Source organism: Pestalotiopsis fici (genome assembly GCF_000516985.1).
Source record: "Pestalotiopsis fici W106-1 unplaced genomic scaffold PFICI_Scf_13, whole genome shotgun sequence".
NCBI classification, from domain to species: domain Eukaryota; kingdom Fungi; phylum Ascomycota; class Sordariomycetes; order Amphisphaeriales; family Sporocadaceae; genus Pestalotiopsis; species Pestalotiopsis fici.
Window position 1 is genome coordinate 436,707 of NW_006917103.1, and position 25,017 is coordinate 461,723.

At 49.5% G+C, this 25,017-nt stretch overlaps 9 protein-coding genes across 9 annotated transcripts; 7 read left to right on the forward strand and 2 right to left on the reverse strand.

The window, feature by feature from the left end:
* Positions 1–333: 333 nt before the first annotated feature.
* PFICI_14540 (uncharacterized protein) lies at positions 334–3,032 on the forward strand (the record flags this gene model as incomplete). The annotated part of the gene is made up of 3 exons (XM_007843121.1): positions 334–444; positions 516–1,307; positions 1,365–3,032. 3 exons carry the CDS (start codon positions 334–336, stop codon positions 3,030–3,032), a joined length of 2,571 nt encoding a protein of 856 aa, XP_007841312.1.
* Positions 3,033–5,617: 2,585 nt separating this feature from the next.
* On the forward strand, positions 5,618–8,419 carry PFICI_14541 (uncharacterized protein; the record flags this gene model as incomplete). The annotated part of the gene is made up of 2 exons (XM_007843122.1): positions 5,618–7,406; positions 7,461–8,419. The coding sequence occupies 2 exons, from the start codon at positions 5,618–5,620 to the stop codon at positions 8,417–8,419; spliced, it is 2,748 nt and encodes a 915-aa protein (XP_007841313.1).
* A 627-nt stretch (positions 8,420–9,046) lies between these two features.
* On the forward strand, positions 9,047–9,594 carry PFICI_14542 (uncharacterized protein; the record flags this gene model as incomplete). The annotated part of the gene is made up of 3 exons (XM_007843123.1): positions 9,047–9,055; positions 9,108–9,239; positions 9,313–9,594. The coding sequence occupies 3 exons, from the start codon at positions 9,047–9,049 to the stop codon at positions 9,592–9,594; spliced, it is 423 nt and encodes a 140-aa protein (XP_007841314.1).
* A 1,667-nt stretch (positions 9,595–11,261) lies between these two features.
* Positions 11,262–12,925, reverse strand: PFICI_14543 (uncharacterized protein; the record flags this gene model as incomplete). Its single annotated transcript, XM_007843124.1, has 3 exons — positions 11,262–12,368; positions 12,436–12,613; positions 12,681–12,925. The coding sequence occupies 3 exons, from the start codon at positions 12,923–12,925 to the stop codon at positions 11,262–11,264; spliced, it is 1,530 nt and encodes a 509-aa protein (XP_007841315.1).
* Positions 12,926–14,324: 1,399 nt separating this feature from the next.
* PFICI_14544 (uncharacterized protein) lies at positions 14,325–14,900 on the forward strand (the record flags this gene model as incomplete). Its single annotated transcript, XM_007843125.1, has 1 exon — positions 14,325–14,900. One exon carries the CDS (start codon positions 14,325–14,327, stop codon positions 14,898–14,900), a length of 576 nt encoding a protein of 191 aa, XP_007841316.1.
* A 1,106-nt stretch (positions 14,901–16,006) lies between these two features.
* Positions 16,007–17,524, forward strand: PFICI_14545 (uncharacterized protein; the record flags this gene model as incomplete). Its single annotated transcript, XM_007843126.1, has 3 exons — positions 16,007–16,058; positions 16,247–16,817; positions 16,876–17,524. 3 exons carry the CDS (start codon positions 16,007–16,009, stop codon positions 17,522–17,524), a joined length of 1,272 nt encoding a protein of 423 aa, XP_007841317.1.
* A 573-nt stretch (positions 17,525–18,097) lies between these two features.
* On the forward strand, positions 18,098–21,330 carry PFICI_14546 (DNA ligase 4; the record flags this gene model as incomplete). The annotated part of the gene is made up of 3 exons (XM_007843127.1): positions 18,098–18,198; positions 18,262–20,128; positions 20,302–21,330. The coding sequence occupies 3 exons, from the start codon at positions 18,098–18,100 to the stop codon at positions 21,328–21,330; spliced, it is 2,997 nt and encodes a 998-aa protein (XP_007841318.1).
* Positions 21,331–21,591: 261 nt separating this feature from the next.
* On the reverse strand, positions 21,592–22,381 carry PFICI_14547 (uncharacterized protein; the record flags this gene model as incomplete). The annotated part of the gene is made up of 2 exons (XM_007843128.1): positions 21,592–21,983; positions 22,096–22,381. 2 exons carry the CDS (start codon positions 22,379–22,381, stop codon positions 21,592–21,594), a joined length of 678 nt encoding a protein of 225 aa, XP_007841319.1.
* Positions 22,382–23,443: 1,062 nt separating this feature from the next.
* On the forward strand, positions 23,444–24,880 carry PFICI_14548 (uncharacterized protein; the record flags this gene model as incomplete). Its single annotated transcript, XM_007843129.1, has 1 exon — positions 23,444–24,880. One exon carries the CDS (start codon positions 23,444–23,446, stop codon positions 24,878–24,880), a length of 1,437 nt encoding a protein of 478 aa, XP_007841320.1.
* Positions 24,881–25,017: the final 137 nt, after the last annotated feature.

A 25,017-nucleotide genomic window follows, 5' to 3' on the forward strand; every position in this document is an offset into this window, starting at 1 on the left:
GGTTTACACTGCATTTTCTACGTGTATGTACTTGTTAGCTAGCCGTTACGCGCTGCCTCTGTCCATCTTTCATGCCGTGCGTCTCTGGGTCCTGAACGCCTCCTATAAACACTACCACATCCCCAGCACTCGACGAGTTTGTTTGTTCTTTTCCATCTTTCACGTAATCATATACCACTGATTTCCTTGTGATACCCCATTTCCGCTTTGTATTCGCCGTACCAGCAATACCTACCTACTCTAATCTCAAAAACCAAATACAATTACCAGCAAGAACAACCACTACCTTGTACCTATCAACATCACATTGAACAACAACATCAATTGGACACAATGGCGACCGTTAACAGACCAACGGATATCAAACAGAAGGAGGCTGATGTCAACCGCAAGCTGCAAATTTACGGCATCATCAACGCATTCCAGAATGGCAAGGTGCCATCGGTACGTCTGCCAGGATCTTTCCTCGTCTTTCAGTCGCGCGTGGGGAAGTACTAATAGAACAAATTATACAGAACGAGCAAATTGATGTGGCACTGAACAGTTTTCTTGCCTCCAGGGCTCTCTCCAAGCCCTCGGACAAGTTGTCGGCAGAAGGTCGTGCACTAGTCAACGATTTCCGGGAAGTTGTCCAGCAAGCAAAGAATCTGTTGCTCTCCAAGAACGAGGGCAACTTGCTGCAGGACTTCATCTACCAGACCACCCAATTCAACCCAAACAGTGTCAGCACACCCAATGCTCCCATTACCAAGGATGCCGCCAAGCAACATGGCGACAAGGCACTCGAGGGTCTTCGCACTCTCGGCACTTTGCTCATCACCAACGGTCAATTCCGTAAGCTTCTGAACGATGGTGTCCTCCTTCTTCGGGATATGGCTGGTGATGCCGCTTCAAACGCTGCACAAAAAGTGAGACCTTCTGAGGAGAAGTTGTCTCAGATTGACCACCCTGCCCAGGACAATACATGGCATGAGGCCCCCGACTTCTCCAAGGAGAACGTCAAGGCTCAAATCAACAGCGCCTACAAGGGAAACCCGAAGAAGGATGCCCAGGATGTGGCCGCTGCCGGTCTCGATGCTGCGCAGCCCAGTGCCTCGGGAGCCAACACCACCGCCGGTACCGACGCTGCCCGTGGCACCGCACAGCAGCACCTGGATCGCAATGTCGACCCCGAAACGCAACAGCAGCTGAAGGAGACAAAGGAGAATGGCAAGGAGACTGCCGCTCAGTACCGTGCTCGTGCTAAGCAATACTTGGGCAACAAAGTGCCCGAGGAGCGCCGCGACCAGATCATCTGGCGCCTGAAGGTACTTGCCCCCTTAATCGAATCAAATTTAAACATGATTACTGACGCTATTCTGTAGAAAATGGTTCTGGAATGCCAGCAGCACCCCGACTACCAGCAGGCCATCTCTACTCTGCTTGATCTTGCCGAGGAGTACGGCGGTCACGGTAGACATCTCGCCTCGGGCAGCACCGGTACCGTCCAGCAGACACGCTCCAGCCTTGCTCAGGCTGAAGCTGACTTGAAGACTCTGATTGAGAGATTTGCCAATGGCACTTCAAGCGATGACTTCTTTGCCTCGCTCAATGCCATTTACGATGACGCTGACAAGGATCCCGAGCTGAAGAACTGGTTCAAGTCATTTGATGCTTATGTCCGCAAGTGCCTGCAACAGGAGGGTTTCATCATGCAAAATGCTTCTACGGAGGAGTGGAACCGTCTGTACGACCACGGCAACTACCTCCTTCGTAACAAGTACCGCGGCCACACTGACCGCATCGTTGATGAGGTCAAGTTCCTTGCTGGCCAGTTCGACGAAGACCCTGCCAACAGAAACTTTGCCGCTTCCCTCCAGAAGTTGTTCAATGATCTCGGCAACGATGCTAACGGCAAGCCCACTTTCAAGCCTCACTTGGTCAAGGATTTGACCGACATTATCCTGCCTGCTGCGTTTGAGAACATTGCCTACATTCCTATCCCGCGCATTGAGTACACCGATCCTCAGATTGATGCTGTCATTGAGAACTTGGTCCTCGAAAGCGACAACTTCATGCCCAATGTGCTCGAGATTGCCAGCGACAACTATTTCCGCTGGGGACGCAAGAAGATCACAAACAAGAACAAGAACACCATCGATGTCAAGGTCGCCGGTATTCAGATGGACCTGCGCGATGTCAGCTACCACGTCAAGCGCAAGCAGGGATTCCCCTCCATTACCGATACTGGTGTTGCCAACATCTTCATGGGTGGCGATGGATTCAGCTTCCGCATGAAGTTGAGCACTGCCGACAAGTCTGACAAGCAGCACTTCTTCAAGCTCGAGAGTGTGAATGTTGACGTTAAGAACCTGAAGATCAAGCTGGTTAAGTCTAACCACAAGGCTCTCTTTGGTCTTGTCAAGCCTGCCATGCTCAAGGTGCTCCGTCCTGTCATCCAGAAGGTTGCCGAGAAGCAGCTCAAGGAGCAGTTCAACCAGTTCGACCAGCTCATGTACCAGGTGCGCCAGGAGGCTGACCGCGCTCTTGACGAGGCTCGCGAGGATCCTTCTCAGGCTCCCAACATTTATCAGCGTTACGTCACTGCTCTTCAGAAGCAGCTTCTCCAGGGCAAGAAGAAGGCTGAGGATGCTGTTGCCGACAAGAAGGTCAACATGGCTGTTACTCAAGAGGACAGCATCTTCCCCAACATCAAGCTACCTGGTGGAATCAGTTCCAAGGCCACTGAGTACAAGGAGTTGGCTCGTAAGGGCGACAAGTGGGAGAGTCCCGTCTTCTCCATTGGCTCTGCCAGCAAGAGCACTGATTTGCCCAAGGCCCCCCAGGTCGTGCGCAAGCCCCATGATACTGCCAACCCGAATGCTGCTCCCGCCAACGGCTACGGCCATGTGAACGGAGGTGCCCTCAACAGCGGCTATCCTGCCAACGGATCTTACAATGGCAATGCTTTGAACAGCGGCCTGAACGGAACCAGCAAGCCCCTGAATGCCAACGGTATCAACTCTGCTGGCGCAAACACTGTCACGATCTAGGAAAAGTTGAGAAATGTGCCAACTCATGTTGGAAATCCAAAATAATCATTAGTGGAGAGTGCAGATGAAATAATACCCCGTTGCAGCATGGATGGATGACGCGGAGGATACAACACGAACGATACCTTTTGCAATTCCCTTTGTCATTTGCTTTTGAACACCCCACTAGCAGTAATTCAGAATGATATATGAATTAATGAATACGCATTACAATTCAATAATTTGAACCCATTAGCTTGTAACAAACGCTCAACACGGAGTTCGTGATATCCAATGACTGACGGTTAAAATAATCCTGCAAAAGTACGAAACCACTCTCGTCAGTAATGATTTCGCAGATACAATTTGCTAGATGCTGAACGTTACAGAAAAGCTTACCCAACTCAATCCTGCAACTATCAAGAATTAGGTCCTTGGGGCTGTGGGCTAGGACTTGGTGTTGGACTTGCTGTGTTGTCATAGCCACTACGGGATTTCTCGCCTTGCAGCCATGGGCAGATTGAACTGTTGCGATGGACCTGGAGAACTGCTCGACTGTTGTCTTGCTGGGCGAATCCCATGATTTTATATATGTATCAAGGAAAGAGGTCTGCGTTTCTTTCGCTTTTCAAGCTCGATGTTGGGTGAATTGTGTGAATTTGGGAGTGCGATTGAGCTGGCATATATATGTCAAACACGACTGTGATTTTCTTGCTTGTCTAGTACAATATGTAATATGGTCCTCATGGCTCATACTTAATACTCTCATGTTGATAAGCATTTTCACTTTGTTTATTCATGGAGGGCCTTTGTCTGTTCCTTGTAGACTATTGATGAGACCTGTTCAATGTGGCTTACACGCCAGGATCTTCTCGGCGCTCCCGAGTGACAAAGAAAAGAGCACAGGGCCGAATGTGGTAGATATGCAGGTGGTTTGGGAGGAACTTTTGCTTAGTGGAAATATATTATAGCCTGTTGTGGTAGAAGATGCTCCTTCTGGTGCTTTAGAGTGTTCGGCCTCCAGATTGTTTTTGTAAATGATCACATGACCATCAAGACTCGAGGGCTGAAGTCAAAGACGTGTTGGCTTGCATGAATCATATTACAGTCTATTTCGTCACATTTTAGAAGCGTGCTAGTGAGAAACAGATATAGACCTTTGATAAATAAGCAGGAAAAGAAAACCAAATCTGAATCGATCAACTTTTGCTCTCACGTATTCCTCACAAATCAACACGATCTACATCTAGACATCAAGATATATTTTGGTGTACTCAATTGAGTTTCTGGATTAGCTTTAATCTCGTGGACATTCCATAGCGTGTTGCTTTGTTGTATGATATTGGCCTCTTCAGCCTCATGGCTCCTGTCAAGAATTAGAGAGCCACTCGCCAGACCCCAATTACTCGAAAAGTCCATGCCTCTTGGCTCCTAGTCGAATTTTAGAATTGCAAGGTAATGTAGGGACACTATAGAAACGTCTTGTTCACTCCTTGTTTCCGTTGTAGCAGCCCATAAGATAATCAAGCCTTCATTCCTGTATCATACATGACGAGAAGGATTAGTGGGCATGAGCATTACCTGAAGCGAAGGATCTATATAGTATAGACGTATATACCCTCCGATACAAGCGTAATATGGTTGCATGTTATGTATCCACCGAAAGCACAGAGAAAAAGTTCTTTGCTCCTTCTGATACAGCCTGTGCGCCAACGAACAAAGAAGTGCTCTCGATAATGCAGATTCGGCAGTTTGGGCAACTTGGGCAACTTGATTCCTCCGAAAGTTCTGCAACCAAATTTTTACAACACAACAGTCTAAGGACAAGGTAACGCGAGTTTTTCAAGACTAATCAAATTAAATATTTGATGGCTGGTTGTCATACATATTAAAGACGACCATTGCAGCTATTCAGAAAATAGAATTCTGCAAATGTCTAATGTGGAGCTTGGCCGTGATTTATGATTGTATTTCCGGCATAGGCATGGACAACCCTATGGCACGGAGCATTCCAAGACGTGCGATCTGCTTTCCGTGCAATTTTATACAGATTGGAAAAGGACAGCAGCTGTAAGGTAACGAGTGTCGAGCCTTCATGTTTACAGTCCTGATGATGTGCATGTGCTTGCTGTCTGATGCAGGTACAGCAGAGCACCACCCAACATGTGTGGTAAGTACATGCCCATGGTAGTGTAACCACGTAGAAGGAGCACTTTACCTTGGTGAAATAGCGCGCCGCGGGATTTGGACTGCCTAAGCGGGTACCTAATCGGAATTTTCACAGGTACATTTTAGTGCTTTTAGCGCAAAGATACCCGCGTAGCAGGCGCATCAGCTCGCTCCTGCGCCGGGAGCTGCGGTAGGTGGGTGGGTGCCCATGTGGGTTACACGACTTCGATGCGCCCAATCCCCGCCAGTCCATTTACGCGCAATAAGGCAAACGCGACCACCATCTCTTTCTTGATTTGACTGACCCATGCTTTCCCCAATGCGGGATGCCAAAGTATCAAAACAACTTTGTGTCCACCTTGTTGATTTGAGTACTTCCTCGCCAAAGACTTTGTGTCCCTCCGCCAAATGGCACAAACATTGTCTCACATAACTGGATGAACACCCGACAACTCTCCACCCTGCCTTCGAGACCCTTCCTCGCGCTGCGCCTGCGACTTCTGAATATCCAACCGTCATCGCCCTTCCGTCTTCCTCCTCAGCGACGCAGAACCCATGTCCATGCCTTCTCGACATCTGCCTCCTCAGAAGCTCCCGGAGTCATGTTGAGCAAGGCTAATCGCAAGTACGAGGCTTCCAAGCCTGTCGCCGCCGCTCAGCCCGACCTAAAGAAGGAGCTCTTTCCCTCCAGTAGCCCGGCCTACCGCGATGGGAATATCTCGGATTTCGCCAAGCAACGGAGCAGCCAATCGTCCATTACAGGCGGGAGGCTCAGTCAAAATGCTTTCGCCAGTGCGACTCGAGGGTCTTCGAAGGCACACGGTCTACCTCTAAACCCAAGATCAGATAATCCTGGTTCACGATCTGTGCACACCAATTCAGTGACAAGTTTCGTGAAGCCCACGTCGGGCCTCCAATCGCTTCTTGCCCGGTCCGATTCCTTCAAGGACGAGCCTGTTAGCAGTACTGCTCCTAGCGCAGCAGCCTCATCGATCGATTCGATCTATATAGGCGATGATGACTTTAGTGACGATGAGAACCTTGAACTGAGCTTCCAACGTCCCGAGGCACTCCCTCCGCCCTCGCTTCCGCGACAGAGACCACCTAATACGCCGCCAGTTCAATCATACGTGCCATCTCCTGCCACATCAACCACACAATTTCCATGGACATCGTCACCTTTGGAACACTGGCATCCGCCTCCGAACCCTCAAAGACATGTACAAAAGCGCGAATCTCCCGAAGATATCCAATCCGTACCGGTCGCAGCGCCTGTAGCCAAGAAACGGAAACTCCCTCCTAATTTCACAAAGAAGGAAGTTGAGAAGAAAGTTGAGAAGAAAGTTGACCTCTTTGCCGGGGCTAGCAACTCGAGGCAGTACAAGAACACGACTGTGAAGAAGGAAATTGGCACGAAGCAGGAGAGCAACGATGAGGATCGGTTTGTCTCTTCAAAGTCAACAGCCACTCCTGCGACTAAGGTGAAACCAACACCAGCATGGGAAACCACCCCTGGCGCTCTTCAAGCAAAGAAGAATCAGCTCAGAAACCAGAGCAAGATCAAGTCCGAGTCTCAGACAGATCTCTCTATGGAAGAGATCAGACAAGCTACAGCAGATCATCATGCCACTCTTCACAAAGTTTCTCATTCCGCCATGTCCCTTAGCGCCGAGCAACAACAGGTGCACGAATTGGTAGTTGACAAAGGGCAGAGTGTCTTTTTCACCGGTCCTGCTGGAACTGGTAAATCAATATTGATGAGAGCAATTGTTGCCAGCTTAAAGCGGAAATGGGCTCGCGATCCGGAGCGGGTAAGCATTACAGCTTCAACCGGACTTGCAGCGTGCCACATTGGTGGTCAGACACTTCATAGTTTTTCTGGTATCGGTCTAGGAAAGGAAGACGTCCCCACGCTTGTGAAAAAGATTCGGAGGAATGCCAAAGCCAAAAACCGTTGGTTGAAAACAAGAGTTCTCATTATGGATGAGGTTTCCATGGTTGATGGCGACTTATTTGACAAATTGGATCAAATTGCGCGCCAAATCCGCAACAATGGACGCCCATGGGGCGGAATCCAACTTGTCATCACTGGCGACTTTTTCCAACTACCGCCAGTGCCCGACAGAAACAAGCGTGATACGAAGTTTGCCTTCGATGCCGCTACATGGAGCACTTCCATCGATCACACGATTGGTTTGACACAGGTATTTCGTCAGAAAGACCATGGTGAGTATTGTGTAGCTGTTCCTCATTGCCACCATGTTTACTAACTGGCCACAGAATTCGCCGAAATGCTCAACGAAATGCGCCTTGGAAGAGTCAGCGAACAGACAGTACAGACGTTTAGGAGTCTCTCGAGACCGCTTGTGTACGACGATGGAATCACTGCCACTGAGCTCTTCCCAACCCGAGGAGAGGTTGAGTCATCCAACTCGATGCGACTACGGGCCCTGCCCGGTGAAATTCGCACATTTGCAGCGCAAGACTCGGGAGACCCCAACATTCGCGACAAGTTGCTGGAAAACATGATGGCACCCAAAACTATCGATCTGAAGAAAGGCGCGCAGGTCATGCTCATCAAGAACCTAGACGACACTCTAGTCAACGGAACACTCGGCAAAGTGATTGGTTTCAGCAGCGAGGCATTTTTTACTGCCAATCCCTCAAAGTTTGATTTGAGCGTCGCGGACTTGGTCGACGAATCCATGAAGAAGATCAAATCTTTTGCGGTCAGAGATTCATCCTTGAAAGATTTGACAGAGTATCCTGTTGTCGAATTTCACGCCGCAGATGGCAGTTTCCGTGTTATGCATGTCACACCAGAGGAATGGAAGGTCGAGCTGCCCAACGGAGAAGTCCAAGCCAAACGCACTGCGCTACCCATGATCTTGGCGTGGGCTCTGTCAATTCACAAAGCCCAGGGACAGACACTGGAGCGAGTAAAGGTCGACCTTGGCAAGATTTTTGAGAAAGGGCAGGCTTATGTCGCCCTCAGCCGTGCAACCAGCAAGGATGGACTAGAAGTACAGCGCTTCGACAAGAGCAAGGTCATGGCTCACCCAAAGGTCATTCAATTCTACAACAAACTGTACAGTCCGGATTCGATTGTACAGAAGAAGAAGAAGCCAGCCACTATTTCCGATTTTGCGCACAAGGGAAAATCCCAGTCATCTATCAAGGCTCGAAAACAGGCCATTGAGCTTGATGATGAGGAGGAGGCTATGGCCTACTACGCTTGATGGTATATATAAAGGCAACTGGCTTGGAAGTTTCCAAGATGTGGCGTTTACTGGTGTCCATGTCCTTTACTGCGAGTCTTGCTGGCTGGCTCGCCGCTGGAACCTGTGCATGAGAGTCGAATATTGTTTAGACATACCCTGGTGCATCATTTCTGCTTTAGACCAAAGAGTACATGGCTCTGTTGCAATATACTATGATCCTCGGCGTATTCAAGTGATTGGCGATATATCATTCACAACCAGCAAACGGAAATGAAAACATTCACGAATGAACCCAATGCATGAAGAAGTCATGGTTATTTTGGTTGGGCTTATATGCAAACAAGACTTTGGCTGCAAATTGGTGCAATTGTGCTTTGACCTTTGTTAGGCCGTTCGAAACTGAGATTGTTTCATCGACAAATGGTGGAGAGCGAGCATATTCTAGCATTTTGCCAAATTCACCATATCTCACACCATTTTATTTCAATCTTGAACAGCTTATCAAATTATATCAACTTGAAGATGGAATCAATAAGAGGGAATTTTACATTCTTTACGGTAAGTTGGATGTCATTCCTATAATTTCCTACAGACCATATATGTACCTATGCTGCCTACATGACTATCTGGCCGCTTAAAGCTACAATGTGCTATGTGATTTTGCAACGTATGCACGCATCGAGACTTATCACTTTTATATAATCAGGTACCCTTGGCATTTGTCATCCTCTTCATACCGAAGCTTTATAGCTTCTGGCTCGGTGGTCGGTATCTGGATCCGGCAAGCCCCAAGACGTACCAACCATCCATTCTTGCCGCCGATGATTTAGACCACAAGGTAAGCCCTTCGTCTTACTCCCCAATATTTACCTGCTGCGGCTGTCTTTATTACTGCTGAACTAGACAACAAGGTCAAGTCCCGCATCCTCCGTGCCGAGGCCGCCTTTGCCAATGGCCTCGAGACCTTTGGTCTGTACGCCGCGGCGGTGGCCTCAGTCAATGCCGCACCTGTCCACCCGGCGCTGGCCAACGGTCTGGCGGGCGCGTACCTCGGACTGCGGGCCGCGTATAACCTCGTCTACGTGGTGCTGCAGGACGACCCGCGATGGGCGCTGGTGCGTAGCGCGCTCTGGTTTGCGGGCGTGGGCGTGGTGCTGGCCATGTTTGGTGTCGCGGGCGCTGCTGTGTATTAAGAATGAATGGGGCATTCCGTTGGAAAAAGTAGCGACGGATTTGTCTTGATTCATGAAGGTTTTTCAAGAAGGGGCATGACGTACCCGTTTGCTCGCATGTCCAGAGGAGAGGGGGAGAAAGAAAAAAGAGGATGCATGCATATGTCACCCCCCGTGCAGAGACTCTGCAGGATCAAGACAAAACTCAAAACATGGATGGCTATGGGGAATTAATGATGTGAATTACTTCAAAATAATAATCGTTTGTATGTCGTCGAAATCTTTCCCTCCTCCGGCTCGTCTTCTAGTGCTGGTTCTGTATGGGTATCATGCGCATGTATTTCCTCTTCCCTGTTATCCGGCTGAATAATGTCCTTTTTTCAAATTTTCCCAAAAACTCATTTCTCTTCTCTCCACCTTATTGCGAATTGCGAATCTTGATCTTGATTCTGCGACATCCACTGCATCTTTGGTCGCAAACGAGAGAGTCAGAATTCCTTCTGTTTTCTCCGGTGGGCGAGGAAAGGTGATGGGGGAAAAACTCACCTAGGATGCTCGCAATGCTCACACATGTCCTCTGCGGCCGGGTGTTGCTGTTTGCAGTCGCAACACTCCCAAAAGTGGGCATAAATGGACCGATGTGCCGGTTGGGGAGTCATGGCTTTGTGATGAGATTTCTTCTGATGTGTGTATATGTGTCTCTCCTCTCCCTGTTCCGTACGGGTGCCTGGGGGTTGCGATGAAAGTAAAGCCAAGGATGGAAAGACGGATCAGTATGCGGAGAGACCCAGTCACAGTCTTGCTCGAATATGTCCCCCTTCTTTACTCAGCAGTGCACTTCGTGAGTGAGGAAGAGTAATTAATCTTTCATGCTCAATGAGTCTGCGTATGTGCCGACGTATGCTGATTAAGAATATGGTGCATGTTAAAGCGTCGAGAACGTCTGGTGAAATCACAGCCAGGAGAGAGGAGCAGACAGAATGCGAGTGACTAACAAAAATAGGTCGCAACAGGATCACAGCTTTGGAGAAGCCGACAAAGTTAAAGTAGTCTCTTTGTTTTTAAGTCTTTCTCGCTTGGAGGCTAGTCCAGTTCCCCCATGTCTGGAGGTCCGCCCATGCAGACCTTGAAGAAGAAGAGTTCAGTCCATCACGTCACATGTCTCTATAAGCCCAAGAGACAGCTTTGGGGTGGAAAATGCTATTTTGACTATTGTCCATGGTATACAATCCGTCAAACGCGTCTAACCCGGCTGAATGGGTTATGCAATCTTACGTCAGCTATGGCCTTGACAGCTTCATTGGACACAAAACACCCCTGGTCATCAATCATTTTAGGTGGAATCCTACGCCTGCAGAAATAATGTTTCTTTCCCATGTGAAACTCGCGGAAGCAGATAAATTTAGAACTTTGCCAATCTCTCAAGTTCAAAGGTCCTCTCTGCTGGATTTGCGCACTCCCGTCGCGGGGATTAGAAACGTGCTTAAGGTTGTACTTGTACGACGTGAATCTGGAAACAAGGGGGGGTGGGTGGAAATCCGAGCCTCCTCCCGTCACGAGGTTCAGCACACCACCATGGTTCCGTAAGGCTGGGTCATATGGTGCGCTTCTATAAATATGGGCAATCCTACCGGAGTCCTGCGTAAAGGGGAACAAAAAAGAGCAACCTATTTCTCTCTTCCCACTTTCTAACCCGCTGCGACGTTGGTATCAGGATGGAACTTCTCGACGCCACAGGTGCAGCCGTTGGCTTCACAGTTTCCAATGTGCTTCTTACGCCATCCTGCGGACTTGGGTACACCCAAAAGCGGTCTCGACGAGGAAAAGGCCCACATGGATGGCCAAATCTCGTCATCCAAAGTGGTGCCGTCGCGTTCGGAGAATTTTTCCAAGCCATGCGCCAATTGTTTCGTCGCAACGCCGTTGCAAGTCACCGTGGTGAGCTTCTTGGCCCAGCCATAGGTAAACACTGAGCGGCCTGGATTGAGCTGGTTCTCCAAGACGACCTTTGCCTGAGGCGGAAGCCCCTGGAGGTCGGACTCGATATTGACCACGCGGACGGGTAGCCTTAGCGAAGTTGGGACGGGATGAACGGACCATTTCTGAAGTTCCTCGAGCAGTTGCGCTGGCGTCTTTGACGAGTCTTCTCCCAAGACAATCTTGGCGCGAGCCCTTTCCCCTGGCGTGCCGATAGTATCGACAATGTGCTTGTATGTCTCAATGGCCTCTTGGACACAGACGAGTTCGTAGCCTCCTATGATGGGGTAGACCTGTCTTTCCAGAAAGTTTTCCTTTTCTTCCTGTTCGCAGTGGGCAAGTCTTTGGCGGTCAAACCAATCTTCTACGGTGACGTTGGTATGCGAAAATTCGGAAGTGAGTGCTACTATAACAGACGTGTCAATATTGAGTAATCCGGAAAATGAAGCCCTAGGATTCGGATACATGAGAGCCATGGTACTCTCGCTGAGCTCGGGTGGCGGCTTGACATCATCCCTGCAAAAGACCTCCAAGCCAGGAATTTGACGACATAGATCAATAATCTTATCAACCTCGACATTTTCTCCCAGTCTTATCCTTGGGAGTACAAGATGAACGGCTGGTGGTTTTGTGCGAATCCGGTGATTTGTGGCTGCTCTGGCCAGTTCCTTGGCAGTCTTGAGGATCGGAATATCCAAATCATCCTCAATGGTATAGCCAGTCGGCCCATCCTCATCGCTGTCGTCGCAAAAGACGGCTTCCTTGGCCAAGTCGTATAGAAGCCGTTTATTTGTAATGGTAGATATTTTGACCCAGGTCTAGAGAAAAATGGTCAAGAAGGAACTTGAATCAAGCAGTATCTGATCAGCTACCAAGCATACTTACGCGGCCGTTATCAGTAATCAGGTCAACGAGGCTGTGACGATATTTCGAGCCCATGTGGGTTCCCAAAGATGGTATAATGCGTTGCCCTGGGGCAAGTAGAGGTTTGTCGAGTTTTTGAGTGCATATCCGATGTCTTATATCAAAAAGATTTGAGGACCTCTTGGCGGCGTCCCATAGTCTGAGGAGGTTTGGTCACCAGAAATCAGCCTGCGACGCAAGGCATACAAAGTGTCAACCCAACTCACGTCTCAAAGAATAATAGATTGCTACCGGAGCGCCCCTTGCTAGGTTGCGTACCAGTGGCATCTTCGGCGCATCGTTTTTGCAAGAGATCAATCTCGTTCTTCAGGTCGCCTCTGAGAGATGATAGTTTGCCTCCCACTTGTGGAATAGGTATCGTGCCGAGCGTATTTTTCCGAACGTGCGCCGCAAAGAGTTCGATCTCTTGGTATAGTGCGCGCGCACGATCAAGATCCAATGCCAGACTCATTTGCATGTAATAGGTGCTTTTGAATCATAACCAGTCACAGGGAATAGAAGCAGTAGAACGTTACTGTATAGAAGTTGTAAATGCTGAGTCACAACACAAGCCAGTCACAATGTCAGCGTCAACGAGCTGCAGATCACATGATCCCCTCTATTTTTAGCGCTGTCAGTCCCCTGGAGGTGCACCATCTTTGGGGACGAGGAGCCTAATTTGAGCCTAAAATGTACTGGAGAGGCAAATTCAATGGATGACCCATTATTTCTTGCAGCAGTCACGACAAGATGGGATAAATCATGAAGTGGTGACAATGAGTCTTGTTGAGCCGCACCTCGGTAGACTGGGCTTAAAAAGAATGTCTCATTCCCCATGGCTGAAAGAAAGGGAGCACGTCGGCGACGATGTATGAATCGAACCAAACATCAGTCAAAACACAGGCCTGCTAATGCCGGCATTGTGGAGTGGAACTCCTCAAATGGTCAACGCTCCATATCGAGCCTCCTCTTTCTAAATGCTTCGTCCTAAGCCCATGCAATCCATCAGCGGTTGAAAGATATCAGAAGCAGAACAGTACCGTGATGATTGTGACAGTTCGATATGCTATGCTTTGGCTGCCAGGATCTGAAGGGCCCTCGTGAATACGGATTCCATCGTAAACTTCCGTCATGCGAAGGTTGTGATCTTTTCAATAAAGCCGTCAAATCATTGCCAGACTCAGTGCGGGTGAGGTATCGTCAAAAGTTGAATTATTTCAAAGTTCTTCAAGATCCTCACAAGTATGATTTGGAAAATGATTAAAAAGGTGAGGTCGAGACAAGATAATGCTCGTCGTCACTCTCTGGAGATGAATGAGCCAATCCATATCTCTGGCATTGAAGGTAAGACACCCTTACTCTCCAACCCTTATCCGAGCCTGTCGAGACTGATTGCTGAGAAAGGTATATCGAATCCTTGGTGTTTGCATGCGACGATCAAGGATTTGCCAAAGACTACCTCTTCGGCGAAAGCGATGAGCTCTCTGTTGCAATGGCTTAAAGACTGTAACCAGAATCACGGTGCGTGTAGACTCGATGGTACACCAAAGCTGCCTCACCGATACATTGACCTTGGCGAGGATCCCAATGGCCCCGTCAAGCTCCAGGAACCATCCGGAGAAACTGGTCTCTGTATCTGCCTTAGTTATAGCTGGGGCAAAAGACTCTTCCTCAACACGACCATGGGAAATATCAAATATCATCAGCAAGGCATTCCCCTCAATTATTTGCCGCAGCTCTTTCAAGATCTTGCGCAACAATTGCGCGAACTCTGGAGATAAGTTACATGTGGATAAATGCCCTCTGCACCATCCAACAAGATCAAGAAGACTGAGAGACACAATCTGCTTGTATGCTCGTCATCTACCGCAATGCCTATGTCGCCGTGGCCTCTGTTTCGACAGCCACTCCACATGAAACCTATTAAACTACCAGCGTTGGCTGGATCGGCAGAAATCTTCAGACGCGCTACTGGAAACACATATGTGGCTGGGCTGTGGAGAGAAACGCTCCTGGTAGACCTATGCTGGTATCGCAAAGACTTCAGATCCGAAAAGAACTCCTCGTCACAAAATGCTCCATCATGGTCGTGGGCTTCCGTTGATGGCGGCGTTGAATATGATCACGACTTGTATCGCAAGCCTCCCAAGGTCCTTAATACGATTACGAAATTTGGAACTCTTCTCAACGTTGCCTATGAAGCTATAACAGTCGACAATCTGTCAAGACACACTTGGGTCGTCGAGCTTGAAGCTTCTCTTGTACCTCCCAATCGAATCGTCCCCGTATTCGACAAGTACGAAGACGAAGCATTAAGTTCAACATGGGTAATCGCGAATTCAGTGCCTGCGTTATACCAGATGGACGTGTGGACTTGCATGGCTCTGAACCCATATTCTTCCTTCCTTTGGCATCTAGAGGCTACTTTGGCCACGGGGTCGTGTTGATCAAGGAGAACGTGTCTCACCAAATTGCACACTTTAAAGGAATTGGCGTGGTGGAGATCAAGGATGCGAAGCGGTTGCGTTCAGAATTGTTGGAGCTAGAGACTACAATGATTCGAATAATGTGACACGGTTTGCTACCAAAAAGTCACCTCTTTGACCAAGAGACGCAATGGCCCCACCACTTGGAAGTTAGTACGTAGAATCGTACCAGATCACGGGGGCCTGGATGAGATGGCGACCGTAACATAACTGCTTCTCGAGTACAGTCAACAAGTCTTCGCGAGTCATGGAATACGGGCCAGTGCAAGGAGTAATATTGTAGAAATAACTTCGTTCCAGTATATTCAAATAAGCTCGAAGAACTGTCAATATTTCAAGCTCGGGGAGATATGAATACAAGTAAACACCCGCAAAGCAGCAAAGCGGGACGAGATATAATTCCCGGTGCCGAAGCTAATATTAGTACATGATTCCCACCGATTCACTCCATATTGTGGATATAATCGGCGGCCTCGTCTTCCTTTGCCACGTAGTCGGTGCCCAGAGGGAAAGAAGAAAAAGTACCACTCCTAGTGTTACTGGTCAACTGACTTCACTCGTCTGCGCATGGACTCCCGTCGCGCCGAACGAGCCGTGGCAGGGTGGCAGCTGTCACGACGTTGAAACTGAGATTGGAAAGCATCCCAAGTCGGCGAGGCCGTGGAGAAAAAGTGGACACGCGAAGCCATGGCATTCCTGGATACGAATCCTCCCTGGGCCGATAGCAGTTTAGTCGAGAACCTTGACATGGGGGTCGCCGCATTAGCGGGTGCTATACCCATAAAATCAGGCACCATAATTCATCTCCCCGTGCGCTGTGCCTCGCTGGGCAAAGGTTTGTTGACGCGCGCACAGTGCACACCTCCACGCAGGTGAATCCTCCTATTCTTCTCCTCTCTTTTTCTTTTCTTCTCATTTGGCTGGATTCTTTCTTAGTCTCTTCCAAAAACAATAGTCACTCTTTTTTTTTTATCGTCGCTCTTTTGAACAAATGGAAAGGAAATACTGAAGGAAACACTTCCGGCGATGAAAGTCCTCACTCGCCGCGAAAACCACAGTACCTACTCATGCTTCTGCGTGCTGTTGCCCTCGCTATCCACTTGGCAGGGCTAGCCTATGGTGAGTCAAAAGTTCTTGTTGCCTTTTTTTTCCGATACGAGATGTGTACAAAGTACCATCCACATATTTCCGATGGGTGTTTTGAGTCCAGTAGCACTATTGTTCCATCACGTACCCATCATTATTGAAAGGACACTTCGATGTCTTCTCAATTCACCTATACTGACCATTGTTAATCACCTGGTTAGCCGAGTGTGGCAAGTCTATATTCTCCGACGATGGAAAGATTCAATATCTAGACGGCTGTGCCGACAGCTCTTATGCTGCCAACGTTACCGTTCAGCCCGGAGTGACGCGGCTGGATATAAGCAATATTACTGCTGTTGCAAACCTCGACTGCCGGGACAATACGGAACTCACCTCCATATCAGCATCCGAACTCCAGTCAGTCTATGGAAATGTGACTTTTTCCAACGTCTCTTCATTGTCGTACATTGACCTGCCCAAACTCTATACGGCAGGTAATGTGGTGCTTGAAAATGTCAAGAGCATCAACATACCCGAGCTGTACGCTGTCGACAGCATGCGGATAGCAAACACTAGTGTACAATACCTTACGCTCATTTTAAAAGATATTCAAACCGGGACCGTGGAGATCTCAGACAATGATCAACTGGCGCAGCTCAACTTCCCTAGTCTTACCAGTGTCATTGGCGGATTGGTGCTGGACAACAATGCGATTCTGCACGATTTGTCGTCGAGCTTTCCGGACCTTGCCACAATCAACGGAAATGTGGAAATTGTTGGCAACATTACGGGGTGCGTTCAATCACAACTTTCTTCGGCTTGAGGAAATATTGTACTGACATAACAGCAGCCTGACTCTGCCTGCGCTGGCCGAGGTCAGAGGAACATTAATAGTTAATGGGTCTGAAGCGCTGCAGTCGGACTGCAATACGCTGGACGCGGCCATGAGCGATGGGGCGCAACTATCGGGTCAATATGAATGCGTTGCCAGTGACGCTTGGGCAGATTCCGACGCCACCGGGAGCGGAGATGCAACAGAAACGGGCTCATCGATGACATCCGGCACAGCGACATCGGCGGCAGCAGCTTCGGGAGGGTCGTCGGGCGGACTATCTTTTGCCGCCAGCGTCGGCATCTTGTTCGGCGTCTTGGCCGTCGGGATCGCCGGATTAATTGTCGCATTGATCCTACTGAGGCGCAAGAAGCAGGAAAAGAAGAAACAGGAGCGAGAGACCTCCAGGAGCCTCCAGGACGAAAAGCCCATCCTCGACACGCCGGATCCATGGGCCAAGGCGGAGATGTCGGGCGAAAGTGCCTTTAGCGAATTGTCCGCAGAACCCGCCGCACCGCCGGAGCTGCATGGAGACGAGACTTTCAAGGGAGACAAGAGCCCCATTTACGAAATGGACGGCAGTATATATGAGATGGAAGGGAGCGTCTATGAGATTCCTGGTATCTTTGAAATGCCAGCCGAAGAGGTTGCTCGGGGACCAATCTAACTCTGAACGAGACTCTTTCCTAATAATATGAAAAAAAATTACCTTATCCAACTTCAAGAAAACATGGTTTCTGTTGAAGGCACAGTGCATGCCAAGAAAACAGTCGACGAGATGTGATTTAATGACATAACGGACAAACATTGAATTCTTCGGGAAGCAGGCTGCAGCTGCCTTTTAGTTATTGTTTGCACTAATCCCATTCGGTTATAGCTTTGATTGGCCCAGGCAACCTTGCTAGGCTTCCGCAGCTACCACTGTAGCTTCATCAGTGTTGTTGAGTCTTGAAAGGCGTTACCGAGTACCAACTAACTCTGTACACTGACAGCTTATAACAACGACAAAGAATACACCCAATGCCACAAACCTTTATTGACTTCTCAATTTTTCAACCAGTGATTGGGAGCATTTGATCTGGTCTGTCTCAGAAGCGACTCTGTTCGAGCAGCATAACTTGAGTTGTGCAAAATTGTTATCAACTGCATCAATCTACTGCTGTAGTTGCTCTGAGCTAGCACTGGAGCTCCAGCTGTGGCCTCTTGCCGCGAGTCCCATCCGTCACCTGACTGACCCGACATGAGCCAACGCCGAGCCAAAGAGCGCGATGCAGGCGCCGTGGAGGAGGAAGTACGACAATATACCTTTGGCGGACACACCCTCGAGGAATTCGATGAAAAGTGAGATTTGATCTAAATGATCACCCATCCACCGAGAAGCGTCAACTGACAGGTCTGGCACAGCTATCCAAATAGGCCGAAGAATCACTCGCGGACTTTGAGATTTGCAGAATTATTCCAGAACTTGTTCAACCCATTAAATGAGAACAAAAAAAAGCCACCTGGGCCAGCGGCTCGTCGCAAACAAAGAGGCGGCCGCGGCCCTTCGCAGCTGTCGCCACATGAACAGCGCCGTGCCATCATTGAGAGGTTCATGTCAAGATGGCGCGCAGAGGTTGGAAATGACTTTTATCCTGCCATGCGACTGATTCTACCCAATCAAGATCGTGATCGGGGCGTCTACGGCCTCAAAGAAAGCGCCATTGGCAAATTGCTTGTGCGAACCCTCAAGATTGACAAGTATTCCACCGATGGACAAAGCCTACTCCAATGGAAACGACCGGGCCAGAAAGCGAGTCAGACGGCAGGTGACTTTGCTGGTCGCTGTTTGGAGGTGATTGCCAAGCGTCCCATGCGCTCGAGCCCCGGGGACATGCGCGTAGCAGAGGTCAACGAGATGCTGGACAAGTTATCTGCTGCCTCGGGCGAGGCTGAGCAGTTACCAATTATTGAGGACTTTTACCAGAAAATGAGTCCAGAAGAGCTTATGTGGCTCATCCGGATCATCCTGAAGGAGATGAAAGTTGGTGCCACGGAAAGGACATTCTTCGACATATGGCACCCTGACGCCGAAGCTCTCTTCAACGTATCCTCTAGTCTCCGACGTGTCTGCTGGGAGTTGTATGATCGAGACGTACGCCTCAATGATGATGACACGGGCGTTACCTTGATGCAGATCTTCCAGCCTCAATTAGCCCAGTATCAATATTTTGGCAGCTGGAAAAAGATGGTAGATCAGCTAACGAGAGACAAGGAGAATAACACAATCAGAGAGGATGCCGAGTTCTGGATTGAGGAGAAGCTCGATGGAGAACGCATGCAGATGCACATGATGGAAGACAAAACTGTGCCTGGAGGATTTCGCTTTGGCTGGTGGTCCCGCAAAGCCAAGGACTATGCCTATCTTTACGGTACCGGCTTGCGTGATCGCGACTCGGCACTTACGCAACATCTCAAAAACGCCTTTGTCCCTGGAGTCCGGAGCATCATTCTAGACGGCGAAATGGTTACGTGGGATATGCAACTAGACAAAATCATGGCCTTTGGAACTCTCAAGTCCGCGGCGAATGCCGGCAAACGAAACCCGTACGATGAGGTTGGGGCACGTTGTCTATATCGTGTCTTTGACATTGTTTACTTGAACGGTCAGGAATTGACCAGGTACACTCTTCAAGACCGACGTAACGCGCTGGAGAAGGCCGTGCCTGGCGTTCACCGAAGACTTGAACTACACGATCATTTGGTGTCAACGTCAGCGGCCGATATTGAACCGCATCTGCGACAAGTAGTCGAGAATCGATCCGAAGGCCTAGTCATCAAGAATCCGCTTTCTGTCTACAGCCTGAATCAGCGCAATGATGATTGGATCAAGGTGAAACCCGAGTACATCAAGGAGTATGGAGAAGCCGTCGATGTAGTCATTATTGGCGCATATTATGGAACTGGACACCGTGGTGGCGCCCACTCCAGTTTCTTGTGTGGACTTCGGGTCACTGATGACGATATTGAACGTGGTGCAGACCCTGAGAAGTGCTTCAGCTTTATCAGAGTTGGTGGTGGCTTCGCTCTACAAGACTACCGCGAGATTGCAAACCGAACACAGGGCAAATGGACAGACTGGAACTCAAAAAGGCCACCGAGCAAATACATTGAGCTGGCTGGAGGTGAGAGGCAATGGTGGAAACCAGACCAATGGATCCGACCCAAAGATTCGGTAGTGATTGCTGTGAAAGCAGCCAGCTCTGTTCCCTCGGATCAGTACGCGAAACAGGTAAGAGCAACAGAATCCCTGATCCTATATCCGTTCGTATTGTTCTCAGGCCACAGAAAGACCCGAGAAAATTACAGATCTCTTCAGATCACCTGAGCGAAGCAGATCTAGTCTCTATATCGTTCTAGGTGTCTTGTACAACTTTGCCAGCTGACTCTTGATCGTGATTTTAGATAACATTAAGATTTCCACGATTCCAAAAGCTCCGTGATGACCGTGATTGGGATACAGCCCTCGACTGGCGACAATTCGAAGATCTCAAGACGCAGATTGCAGTCAAACAGGAAGAGAAGGAGATGAATTTTGAACGGCGAAGACGAAACACTAAGCGGATCAAGAAGGAAATGGTCATCATGGGTCAAGAAGCGACACCGGTCGAGTTTGGCGGCCCAAAGACCAAGCTCTTTCAAGGTCTCGAGTTTTGTGTCTTGTCAGAATCCGTGCAGCCAAAGAAGAGCAAGACTCAGATTGAAGTCCTGATCAAGGAGAATGGTGGCAGGATATCCCAGCGAGCGATCCCAAATGCCGACATGATATTGATTGGTGACAAAAAGGTCCTCAAGGTGGCCAGTTTGATCAAGGCAGGCCCGGTCGACATTATTAGTCCAAAGTGGGTTCTCGACTGCGTGGCACAGAGTGATGCCAGCGCGGGTTTCCTCCTACCATATGAGCCTAGGCACTTGTTTCACGTTTCGGATGAGATGAAGGAGCAAGCCCAAGAGAACCTGGACGACTATGGCGACAGCTATGCCCGAGACATTGATGTCGCAGAGCTCAAGGCCCTCTTGCAGGATATGCCCAAGAATGAAATCATTGATGAACCTTTTCATTCGGGCGCATTCGTCGAGCAGCTCGAGGCGCATGGTCATGATATAGGAAACATCAAGGGCCATATGTTCAAGAGAGTGGTGGCCCACTTTGCAACAGCGGATAATGTTTTGGATATCTCTGTTCTCAAGTACAAGAATTGGGTTAGATTCGGCGGAGGCATCATTGTTGACGATCTCGAGGACCGATCCGTCACTCACGTCGTGGTAGTCGCTAAAGACGACGATCCACGTGCTGAACGAGACCTTTCCGCAGAGATTCGATCCGTCATAAGCAAAAGAACTCAGATTCCCCGGCTGGTAACTCGAAAATGGCTGGAGGATTGTTGGACTGAAGGCACTATGTTGGACGAGGAAAGATTCTCGCCGCAATGATTAATTTGCCGCGATTGTATCACTTATATAGGCGCATCTGCAAAATGTCACCGAGGGCAATCAAGGTGGCTCATCAAGATATCTTTGCCAAGAGGATTCTTTTTCCAGTTATGCTTAACCCAAAACCCAATATGGCCTGAACGCCTTTCTTTCAGTGACCACCCAAAAAACAATGCAAAATAATTCAAGACTGGCTGAACCTTGCTTCAACTCACAACATAAAACATCATGACGGACCAAGTTTCTGTTCAAAGCCCTCTCTTATTTGCCAATAGTCAAGAACAACCGATCACCCACATCACCAACGCCGGGCTTGAGCATGCCGTCGGGGGTCAACTCGGCATCGACACCAGCAACAAAGATATCGACACCCTCGGGCCACTCCGAAGCGGCCCGGGTAACACCGTCGGCGGCGCCAATGACGCTGAGAACGACGATGCGCTTGACGCCCCACTCGCGCAGGGTCTGGATGGCAGCGGCGCAGGTACCGCCGGTGGCAATGACGGGGTCGAGGATGATGGCCAAGTCGGCGACGGCGCTGCCGCGGTGCTGCGGCAGGTTGTTGTAGTACTCGACGGGCTCGAGCGTCGACGGCTCGCGGTACAGGCCTAGGTGGTGCACGGGGACGGGCGATGGGAGGAGCGTTTGGATGGCTAAAATCACCGGGGAAGTACCCGGGGTTTCGTGAGTACATAGTCATATTATACACATGTAAAACAGACAAGCGGTTTCCTCTCCTGCCTCTTGGTTCTTTCTCTCTCTTACCTTCAACCATGCCCAAGCCCGACCGCAGAATGGGCACCAAGGAAAAGTGCGCCGGCTCAATGGTCGTGGTGGTGTAGCCGAAACCAATCGGGGTCTCGTCGCTGGGGCCGTCGACGGTGGTCAAGACAGAGGCAAAGGCCTCGACGCCGACAATGGTGGCGATCTCGGTGATTAGTCCCTTGACCTCGCGGGCGTGTGTCTGCTTTGACCGCAACAGGCTGAGCTTGGCCCGCAGACACGGGTGGCTCGACACGTGGACATTTGACGGGAGCGATGGAGCCGACATGATTGTTTATTATGACGGTGATTCAGTCAAAGAATATAGAGCACCTTGGAAAGAAAGCAAAGACACGAAGGAAGCAAGAGGTCCCAGGAAATAACACGTATGATGGAGATGTACAATATGTAGCTATCCAGGAGGAAAGGAATATATAGATCAAGGGGACAAGAGAGGGAGGGGAAAGTTCCAAGGTCCAATGTCCCAAAGTAAGGAAGTGAGCAGAACTAAAAGTAAACAAGGAGACCCTTAATCTTGGGTAGTTGGAACCAGAGACAAGCCGTGTATGTAAGCGAGAGCCCAATGTCCTGCGGTGTAAGCCGGAGTACTAAAAGTGAGCATATGCAGGAGCATGTCTCCGTGTGTCATTGGAATGATATCTGAGTCTCGAGGTAGGTAGCAGGTGATGAATAATAAGTAGTAGACGCTTTATTACCCCCGTTGTCCAGGTGTAGATGCCACAAGAGACGAGACAAATATCCCATGGATTCATTCAATGGATGGCGGGGTTCGGCCGGCAGCGGGGTGTTCACGATAAAGCTACCTGAAGCTAAGGTAGGCACCTTCCCCGGTCCACTGATAAAGCGCGCTGGACTCCGAGCTACCCCTGCTAAGTTAGGAGGTTTGCGATAGGCGCTGGTCTCCGCTGGGTGCCGTTATGACAGGGCGGTTTTGGCACGTTCTTGGCGGTCTCTGGTACCCATCCAGCACGTTCAGGTGAGCTTAATTCGCAGTCCCACTCGCTGGCCGAAGCCGCCAGTCAGAATCCACACTCGGCTCGTGATGACATTGAAAGAAACAAGTGAGGATCGACAGGATCCCTGGCTTTGGCCTGAAATTTCTGCCAAGAAAAGGACGACTGTCGCAAACTCCCTTTTACGTACATATTTTGTCGTCATGAACCAACCCATATCAATTTGACAATTCTTGAATTGAGTTCAGAGCGTACATTGTGGGATTTCTTCATTGCGTTATTTGGGAGACCTGTGATGCGCCTTTTCGAGGCATTGGCAGCGGCTTAATTACGAACGAACATCGTGACGAGTGGCTCGGCGGCCGAGTGAGTCGGCTATGGACGGTCAAAGCGAGTTGCGTCGGCATGCTTCGACTGACGACAAGACTGATCATGGCCCCTCGCCAATCTCCAGCGACCATCAGCGTCAGCCATCTTCATCCGGGGCCGGTTATGATGTCCCAGACGAGTTCGTGAACGTTGCCGAGGTATCAAGCACTGGACCTGTGCAAAATTGGGACGAGAGGCGAATCTATCGTCATGAATCTCTCGAAGAGTCGCGCAGCCGTGATCAAGAGTACATGCGAACCCAAGCGGCGCAACGTAGATCATCCACCAGGAGTGCTCGCGAGACGGTCCCGCAGATTGACGAGGAGAAGCAGGATACCAAACCCCAGGTTTCCAAGCTCGCCACTCAAATATATACCATTTCGTACCTCATATTATTCTCAATCTTCGGCACACTCGCCCGACTTGGGCTCCAGGCTATAACTTTCTATCCGGGAGCACCGGTGGCCTTCAGCTCAGTTTGGCCCAATTTCGCTGGCAGTCTTGTCATGGGATTCCTTTCCGAGGACAGAATGCTCTTCCGCCATGAATGGGGCACCGCAACCTATGACCAGCAACTGGCAAAGGCGCAGAATGAAGATGGTGGTGATGTCGATCTAGTGGCGGCCAAAAAGGCGCATTTGGCCACCAAAAAGACAATCCCCATGTATGTCGGCTTGGCAACTGGTTTCTGCGGCTCCTTCACGTCATTCTCATCATTTATCAGAGATGTATTTTTATCTCTTTCGAATGATCTGCCCAGCCCTGATCTGGGCAATACAACAATTTCTCGCAATGGAGGCTACTCTTTCGAGGCATTATTGGCAGTGATTCTGACTACAGTCTCACTCTCTCTGACAGGGCTATTTGTCGGTGCGCACTTGGCCATTGCCTTGGAGAAGTTCACTCCAACAATCCCTTTTGAGACAACGAGAAAGGTAGGCGACCGAATCGCGGTGTTTCTAGCGTTCGGCTGCTGGGCTGGAGCCATCATACTGTCCGCCATTCCACCGGACAGGTTCTCTCACGGCCTCGGGGCAGCAGAGACATGGCGGGGGCGTGCGACGTTTGCACTAGTCTTTGCACCGTTGGGATGTTTGGCCCGTTTCTATGCGTCCATGTATCTGAATGGAAAGATTGCTTCGTTTCCACTGGGAACTTTTGCGGTAAACATTGGTGGCACAGCCATATTAGCAATGGCATGGGACATTGCTCACGTCCCAGATGGCGGCGTGATTGGGTGTCAAGTGCTTCAAGGCATTGAGGACGGGTTCTGCGGGTGTTTGACAACTGTCTCTACTTGGGTGTCGGAACTAGCTGCTCTAAGGAGGAAACACTCGTATTTTTACGGTACAACCAGTGTTGTTGTAGCATTGGCTTGCATGGTTGCCATTATGGGCGGACTCAGATGGAGTCAAGGATTTGCCGGCCTGGTGTGTCTGCACTGAAGAAGACGAGCGACGTGAATTTCACAGAGTCATGTCTCATGATAATAGCTACGGCCAAATATAAATATATTAATTATTGAAATTATAAGAAATCCGAGAAATCTTGTATCGACAAATGCTGTGCGTTTTCGTCTTTT